General features: G+C 46.1%; 1 protein-coding gene across 1 annotated transcript in view; it reads right to left on the reverse strand.

The window, feature by feature from the left end:
- Nucleotides 1-8,278, reverse strand: part of DLL1 (delta like canonical Notch ligand 1) — a 13,080-nt gene extending 4,802 nt beyond the window's left edge. Inside the window, exons 1-4 of the mRNA XM_007445925.1 lie at nt 8,224-8,278; nt 7,739-8,035; nt 1,828-1,888; nt 1,338-1,595 (exon numbers count right to left, since the gene is read on the reverse strand). Coding sequence (XP_007445987.1) covers nt 1,338-1,595; nt 1,828-1,888; nt 7,739-8,035; nt 8,224-8,277 — 670 coding nt within the window. The 5' untranslated portion in view covers nt 8,278. The remainder of the gene's footprint in view (nt 1-1,337; nt 1,596-1,827; nt 1,889-7,738; nt 8,036-8,223) is intronic.
- Between the last annotated feature and the right edge of the window lie 937 nt (nt 8,279-9,215).

Consider the following 9,215-nt stretch of genomic DNA (forward strand, 5'->3'; position numbering starts at 1 on the left):
CACACACACACACACACACACACACACACACACACACACACACACGTGCACCCTTTCCACCAATGGGAACAGGCGTGCGTCCCAGCCGCCTATCCCCGGAGAGATCTAATCGATGGCACGCGCGAGCTGGGGGCGGGGACAGACTCCAGTGTTTGAATAAGAAGAAAAAAAGTTTAAGTTTATGGCAACCCCACGGTGAGGGAGAGGGAGGGTAGCCAGGAGGGAGGCGGCAGGCCGGCCAGAGGTCCCGGAGGGGGTGGGGAGGCTGGAGGCTGAGGTTTCAGCTGGCTTCCTTCTCCTGGTTATGAAACTCATTAACAAGCCGCTCCACAAGTTTTTAAGACAACAGAGCCAGCTCAGGCCAAGGCGAGCTCAAAGGAGCTGTGGAAAGCTGAGCGGGCTGAGCAACAATGACGCTGCAGGTACGCGCAAATCCAAACTGAGAAACTGCACCTCCCGGCGAGAGGTTCTGTCCTGCCAGAGAAGGTTCCCAGGCTCGGGGGCAGAAGCAAGGTTCCCTGGGGTTTCTGGGGAAGCTCTAGGACCCAGCCCACCTGACACCTAGAGTACGAGGTGGCAGTGAGGCAAGTGGGGTCCAGCTGAACCAGGCCCAGGAGTCAGCCGGTCCTCACAACCCTCCTATGCCCCCTGCACCTGTGCAGCTATCCTGCCTGCCTGGAGAATACAGAACTACGGGCAGGCAGGGCCTAAGTCACTTTTGTAAAGGTACGTGCCCCCTCCCAGGCAGGGTGCTATGTGAGCATCCCGCAAGCAGGACAAGCAGAACCCTCCCCAAGCAGGGCTGGCAGGCCCAGGCCTCAAAACACACCCACCCACGTCCATAGCCCCTGCGAGTGAAAGTGTCGCGAACAGTGGAATGTTTGTAAACAGGCCCAGCACAGCAACTCCGGAGAGAACATGAAGGACTTTTCAGTGAGACGCTGTCTGGGCAAAGAGAACTCCTTTGGTAGAAGCATGCCCTGCACACAGCCTCCTCTCTGTTCCTCCCTTCCTTCCTCCCTCCCTTCCCTCAGGCTTACTTCCTGACCCCTGGCCCTGTGTCCAAAATCCTCCCTGATTAAGAAAGGCAGCTTCCCATAGCGGAAGTTAAAACGTCTAAGTTGACCCCAACCTGCCACTGGCTAACTGTGAGGTCTCAGCAAATCTCTCTGGCTCCCCGGCCCCGGTTTGCCCACCAGAACATCTCTCCGGGGCTAAAACCCCAAGATGCCAGCAGCTCAGAGAATACATCCCCACCGCCGGGGGTGGGGGGTGGGGGGGGAGCAGGCCTGGGGAGGGGTAATCTGAGGGAGCGGCAGCCTCCCGCAGGGACTCACGCTCAGTGCAGTACTGGCCTTTCCAGCCAGGGTTGCAGACTTTTTCCCCTCGCTCCCCGCAGGTGAAGTGGCCGAAGGCGTCATCGCGGGGGCGGCAGAAGACAGAGCAGCCTTCCCCGTAGTAGTGCTCGTCGCACACGAATCGGTAGGAGTACTTGAGGTCTGTGCGACCGCTGCTGTGCAGGTCCTGGGACCACTCCTCACCCACAGTCAGGTGCCTCTGCGTGGCCAGGCGGCTGATGAGCCTTTCCGGGTTCTCTGCAGGAAGAGGATGCTCTGTTGGTTCTGACTGGGAACCCAGAGGCTCGGGGAGTGAGGGAGGTGGAAAGGATGCTGGGCAAGGAGGCTGAAGGCTCTTCTCCTCAACCTTCCAGAGTAACTTGCAGAATGAAAGATGCAGACGTTTGTTTCTGGGGAGATCTGAACTCAAATACATAATAAACTGGAGACGCAGTTTGCACAGTTTGGGAGTGTTTTGGTTTGTTTTTACCTGTTGCGAGGTCATCAGGAGAATCAGAATGGAGAGCTTCAATGATCAGAGAGAAGGTTCCCTGGAGGGAGGGGGAGGAGACAGAAGATAAACCAGAAATGTTTAAAAAAGAATCAAAGCTTTCAGGACAACCAAGTCGTCGCAGATCTGTGTGCAGTGTGTCGTGGGGGGGCGGGTCTCTGTACATCTCTTGTCTGATTTCACTTTCCTTAAGGAAATGGAAGAACTTTTAAAAGAGTGGTTTCCCGACGTGTTTTTTCAGCCTGTTAATACAGGATATCGCGGTAAAAAAAAAAAAAAAAAAAAAAAGAAAGAAAGAAAGAAAGAAAAGGAAAGGAAAGGAAAAACGATTGCGCGCAGCAGGCGGGGCTGGAGGGGCTTGTCTGCAGTCTTCTGGGGAAGGCGCCAAGCAGAGGGTCTGGGGGCTGTCAGGCTGCGAGGGCGACTGAACAACTAGCCGGTCCACGAGCTGGGGAACTAGAACTTTCCCAAGTGAAGGGCCCGTTCAACTTGGGGGCTAGGCGCAGAGACCGGATACGGAAATGTCCCGGGTCCTCGGCCTCTCTGCCTCACTCTATCCCGGCTGTCACCTCCCACACTCCCCCCAGCCGCCGCCGCCGCCGCCGCCGCCTGCAGATCACCCGGGCGTGGAGTCAATGCCCCAGGCCCCCGCGGACCGCGGCGCCCACCTGCCCAGGCCCAGCCGCGCGCCCCCGCCGCGCCCCGGAGCAGGGCTGGCGGCCGCCTCCCTGCCCACCTGCTGTTAGCTGACCAGTCTAGGAATGTTAATTCCTGATTAGGACAACTGACTGTCCATAGTAATGGTTCTCAGTTGTGGTGGGATATCGGAACCACCTAAAAAGGTTTTAAAATTTATATCTGAGTGCCATCTCCGAGATTGTGGTTTAATTGGTCTGGGGTATAGTCTGGCTTTGAGAATTTTACAAGTTCTCCAGGTGTTTCTAGGGGATAGCCACTGTTGAGAAGTACTGCACTATACACATACACATATTTCTTTACTGTCTGTCTTGAAGTATTTTAAAGTAAATTTCTGACATCTCTTTATTTAATCCTCACTCTGCAGTGAGACTTAAGTGTTTCTAGTTATTGAGTGAGAAAGCATTATTACTTTTTTAAGATTCTCACTTGCTTCCTTAATTTGACGCTTTTTCCCTTGATTTCCTTACCATAAGAGAATTAAGTGAATTTTGCCTGATTCTTTCGGTATCTGCTTTAAAAATGCTCTTGTCCTTTGCATACAGTTAATTATTACATGTTAAAGGATTATGTCTCCCTTAGGATTTCTCCCCCCCAGGGCTTTTAAAAGACAAATTTGATGGAGACTTATTTAAAGGAGTATGTTATTGAGATTAAAATATCCTTTTACTAACAGTTATAAAACACATCTTTTTCACAGTTTATCTTTTCTGCAATTGACATACATCTTATAGTTGCTGGTGTTATACTATTGCCTTAGTGCAGTGGCAGTTTGAGTATTTGTATGCAAATCTTTGACAAATTTTGGTTAAGATCAAGAAAGTACTAGCCTCAAAGCATCTTAGTGTACTGTGGTAGTAATTCAGCTGGTCTCATTGAAAAGCAGCTGGATCTATCCATCCTTACATGCCATTCTCTTGCTCCTTTTCATTTTGTTTTCTTTTATTCGATATTAACAACATCAATCTCTGAAACAGTTATAAGTTTCTGATGCAAATAGGTAGAGCAGTTGGGTATCATCATCGTATTCCCCCTTTGGCTTGCTGACTCTCTGATTAGGATTTTCATTTCCAGTAGAAGAAATTATCTGACTTCTCCTTCATCTGTTTCTAAATCATACTTTACATCTTACTGTTTTAAATGTGAGTTTTTTCCTATTATAAACTTGTTTTACACATTTCCCATGTTAAATTTTTTAAAAACTTGATACGTAACATTACATAGTATATTGGTACCTTAACTTGCTGAACACTTCTGGTCTTCGCTATTTGTTATTTCCATTTTTACTAGGTTTTGTAAAGAAGGCTGCAGTGAATCAATCATTTTGGGGCATAAAAAGTATGTTTGGTTGTTTTCTTAGGATGGATTTCCAGAAGTCAAATTACTGGGTCAGAAATATTGATAGGCTGGACTTTTGACAAACTATATTCTGATACAATTGTAATTTAAGAATTATTAAAGCTGCCCCATTTGGGGTATTTCTTCCTGCTTCTCTTATCTCATGCATAGATTAAAATTTGAGGAGTGAGCATAGGATTGGGGTAGTGTAATAGCAGAATGGTTAGGATTACTTTAACTTTCTGTTAGAGAACGAAATATTTTAAAAATAACTTTGTTTTGACATAAGAAGGCAAGTTTTAATGTTTTTAAATTTTTTTTCAAATAACTGCAAAGCTTTTAGGAAGCTCAGCAATGGAATATATTTTATTTAAAATATAAATAAGATTAGCAGTCTTTTTTTAGAGACAAAAAAGCTAATATAAGGAGCTTTTCCACTTTTATAGTATTGTGGTTTGGATTGAAGCAAGTAACTGTTATACTATACATAGAACTCAGTATATGAATTATTATTTTTGTAATTTGAAAAATTATCTTTGAATAGTAGCATTTTGCTGAGTAGAATGTAAATTAGGCACTGCTTTGTTCTTCACAGTTCTTATAAAAGCTAATAGAAAAATAAGATTAATAGATGATTGCTTTAAAAATCAACAGAATATTTTGTTTATCAAATAACATGCATTTAGCATTTATTAAACATCTATGTTAGTAAGTTTGTTAGGCTTCAGTGACTGGTATTTTTTATGGAGAGATAGTTATAACACAGTATGATGTAACATGAAAAAATAAAGAGAAGTTAAATTCTTGAAGTATTGTAAAAAAACAAAGTTGATATTTGGACAAGGTGTTGAAGGATGTATACAATATGCTAATTCAGAGGAGAAGGCAGTTACTGGAGAAAATAAGTACAGTAGGAGGGTGATAGTCTGAGGAGACTGTAAAAATGCAGAAAAGTTCATTATATTGTAGTTGGTGTTTAGGATGGTTGTTAGGAAATGAGGACAAGGTGTGAAGGACCTTGATCCTGAGCTGATGAGTGGGCTTATGAAGGGTTTGCCACCATGAAACATGCTGTGAAATAATCTGTCAGGGTCTTGTAGTGCTAATGCTGATTCTCATTACTGAAGTAATGAATGAAGTAAGATAGTGATTGAAAGTTACTTTATTCAGGCCTTAGCATAAAACATAAAAGTAACGATGATTTGGACTTCCCTGGCGTCCAGTGGTTAACACTCCGTGCTTCCACTGCAGGGGGCACGGGTTTGATCCCTGGTCAGGGATCTAAGATCCTGTATGCCACCTGGCACAGCCAAAAAAAATAAAGTTTTTTTAAAAAGTAATTATGATTTAAGACTCTAAAAGGGAAAGTTTCTTGCCAGTGCTAGACAGTTTCAAGAAAGAAATTGGTGATATAATGGTGAAAAACTGTAATGTGGAAGAAAAGGACAGACACAGTGGGTCAATTCTTGTGGTATATGAAAATCTTTAAAAGTAAGCTTCAATTTTAAACAGTTCTAAATATAGTAGTATGGTACTAATAAGAACAGTGTCAAGATTCCTAAAACTGAAAATGATCTAAGAATTAGGAAAAATGGTCAGAACAGTAAATTGAACAAGTAAACAAACAAAACCTCAGCCTTTTCCAAAATAGATTTAAATCTAGATGAAGTGACAAGGGTGACATGGCTTAGTGTGGGATATTGCAATGGTCATTGAATAAAAGAGTTCATATTTTGCTTTTGTCTTCAATGACGGAAAATTATGTTTAAACTAATATGTGCAAAGTAAATGTAGTTACAAGGGGCTTGAAATTGAAGACAGAACAGGGTATGAGAACAGATAATTATTTTAAATAAGTGTATCTTCTAGCCTGGACACATTTCATCCAGTAGTACTGAGAATACTATCAAATGAAATCACCAGCAGCAATTGGTAGTTTTTCAAATATTGTGAGAAATGGAGGTAGCAGAAGAATGGATATAAGCAAACATATGCCTATTGAACTAAACGCTACAGGAAGAGAATCTTTCCTATTTTGAGTGAATACTGAGTGCTTTGTTGAAGTCAACTTTGTTTTTACAACTCTGGAATATATTAAAATACTTTTGAATTTTATCTTTTTCGGATGACACTGGAGTACTAAGTTGAGCACACAGTTTGCATACAATTTGACCACTAGATGGCGCTCATACAGAAGCGATTTGTATATATATGATCACTTTTTTCTAGATAAATAACAAATCTATGTTATCAATCTTCTTAGTCTTGTCGTAGTACAGCTGCATGTTTTGAAATTTAATAGGCCATATTATAAAGATAAAAAGGTAAGGAAAATGCTTGTTGCATTTACAGTACATTGGCTTTGTGGTTACTTAGTAATTTTTTTCCTAATATTTTAGAGTTTCAATATTGTTTTTCCTCTCATCCTGCAACCTTTTAAAATTTTTCACTAAAATTACTTAATCATTGCCTTTGTTACTATACCTGAAGACTTCTGGGTTTATTTGCAAGTTTGGAAAAGGGTACAGATAATTGAGGGCCTATCCTATATAAATTTTTGAACTGTCTTTACTTCCATTTAATGTTATAAAATAAACATTTCTAACAGTCATAAATTTTTCATAATCATATTTAAAGTATGTAATCACTAAATGGATATACTTAGTTTACTTATGCTTTCTCTTACTGTTTAGAGTTCTGCTATAGATAATATTATTATCATTCTGTGAAAAAGAAAAACTGTACAGAAAAAAGAATGTTAAGTGCAGAGTATTGCTCAGTGGTAGAGTATTTGACTGCAGAAAGAAAATGTCCATTCTTTATATATCATATTAAAATCTTAATAGTGTTCTTTTTGGTGATTTAAACGTTGTGTAGTATTTTTTAAAATTCACTATTTTAAATAGACTTTCCAGGTTCTATAATGAATTTAAATTTTGGTTTAATGGAATAGAGTTTATATTTCCGATATGTGACATGGGTATGGTTATTCTAAAGCAGAGATCAGTGAGGAGTTGGTTGCCTCTGCTTCCCAATCAAATCATATGAAACCAATTGTGATTTAGGTACATATATGGTTTTGTATGTGTGTGTTGACTGTTGCGCAATCGATGAGATGATCCTAGATTTCCGTAGCTCAGGTAATGGGACATTTTCATAAAAAAGCCTTTCTCAAAACTCAAAGTTGTTTTCTTGATGTCAGTGGATTTGAATAGGAAATTTATATATTGAGAAGTATTTCTTCTCTGTACTCGGGATATATGGGATGGAGCGTTCATCAACTTTCGATTGTTCCCAAGCTCTTTGGCTCTCTAGCATAAGAAATCATTGTATACGAATGGCTTACTGTTCCATCTGTGTTGGTACTATTTGCAACTTCAGTAGAATATTTGCATTCAACATTCATTTTCAGTATCCTTATCCACGACTTCCCTGGTGGTCCAGTGGTTAAGAATCTGCCTTCCAGTGCAGGGGACGTGGGTTTGATCCCTGGTTGGGGAACTAAGGTCCCACATGCCACAGGGCGACTAAGACTGTGCACCACAACTACTGAGCCCGCGCCCTCTGGAGCCCTCACGCGCTGGAGCCTGCATACCACAACTAGAGAGAAGCCTGCGCACTGCAACAAAGACCCAGTGCAGCCAAAAGTTTTTAAATATCCTCATCCTTACAAATCCAGAGTAACAGAATCTGTATAAATTCTAAGGTTCCCCCTCCCACCCTGGCTTTCCATTATATGCAGATCAAGACACATATTTCGGGGCCAAACCAATTACTAGAGCATTTGTATAAACCACACTAATCAGTTCTCTGCCGCCCGCCCCGCCCGCCCCGCGCCCGCAGGGGCGGCGCTCACCGGCCAGGTGAAGCCAAAGGGGAAGCGGATGGGGTTGCTGAAGGCGGTGTCCGCGCCCGCGCCGTCCGGGAGGCTGAAGGAGTCGACGCCCAGCACCGGCGTGACGGTGCTGCCGTAGGTGCAGGGAGGCTCAGGGGACACGCTGGCCTGGTAGTGCTTGAGGCACACGCGGAAGAAAGTCCTGCAGGCGCACGGCGGCGGCCCCGCGCCCCCGCGGCAGCAGTTGCGGTTCCCCAGCAGCCCCTTCTTGTTGACGAACTCCTGCAGCTTCAGCTCGAACACCCCGGAGCTCCAGACCTGCGGGCGAGGCTAGGGCGTGGGGCTCCGGGCGCGGGGAGCCCGCCCGGCCGCGTCCTGCCCCGGGCCCTGCCCCCCGCGCGGCCCGCGCCCCGGGTCCCCCCCTACCTGACGCCACAGGGAGCCGGAGAGCCCCGCTGACAGCCTACCTGACGGCGCGGCCCTTAGGACCCCGCCTGGCAACTTACCTGGCACAGCAGGGCCGAGAGTACGGCGAGGGCCAGGGCGCACCGCCGGCCCATGGTGCACCGCCGGCCGCGTTCGCTCTCCTCGCGTCCCCCTTCTCTTCTGAAATCGCCAGGGAATGCTCCGGGAGGAAGGTGTCTCCAGGAGCGCGGGCAGGAAAGAGCCGCCGCTTTGCCTCAGGCTGGGATTATCCGGACTTCTTTCCTCAAGGGTCCGTCTCCGGCTCTTTCGGAGGCCGAGTTTCCTTAGATCCTCCCTGCGGAGGCGACTGCGGCTCCAGGGATGCACGAGGGGAAAAAAAAAAAAAAAAAAAGGCTCCCCGGAGAGATTGCTTCTGGCGCGGCAACTTTCGGTTTTCCCCTTTCTTCCAATCCACGAGTAGGTAGGGGTCGTCCGCTTCCTGGTTTTGTCTCAAGATTCTTCGCAGGAAAAAAAAAAAAAAAAAAAAAAGGAAGAAAGAAAGAAAGAAAGAAAAAAAAGAGAGGAGAGAAAGCGTCCAGATATTCAGCCCAATTCCCGACGAGCTGCAGGGCTCCCCGCGAGTCCGATTAGCGAGCCGGGGTCTGGAAATCCCACGCGCGAGGCGGTAATCCGGCGCCGGCGGAGCGCCCGCGGGTGCGGCCCGGCCAGCTCACTCGGCGGCCGCGGTCCGGGGAGCGCCCTGGACCCGAGTTTTTCCCAGGGACCCAGCCAGTGCCATCCAGGTCAACACCCGGGGTCCCGGACCGGGTCCCGGCGGAGGCTGCGCGCCAGGCTGTGCGTCTGGTGCGGCGCCGGCCGGGGCTCCGCGGGCGCGCAAGGGCTCGGGCTCGCCCCGTGCCACCGCCTTATATCCCGCCGGCCGCCCGCATGGCTAATGAGATGCAAATGAGCAGCCCCCCAATCTGGCGAGAGCTGTCACAAAGGAGCCACTTTTCCAAACCCTCCTCTCAATGGATCGCCAAATGGTCAGTGAGCTGTAAAATGTGCAACCCTCCTCCCCGCCCCCACCCTC

Source organism: Lipotes vexillifer, unplaced genomic scaffold (assembly GCF_000442215.2).
Source record: "Lipotes vexillifer unplaced genomic scaffold, Lipotes_vexillifer_v1.1 scaffold459, whole genome shotgun sequence".
NCBI classification, from domain to species: domain Eukaryota; kingdom Metazoa; phylum Chordata; class Mammalia; order Artiodactyla; family Lipotidae; genus Lipotes; species Lipotes vexillifer.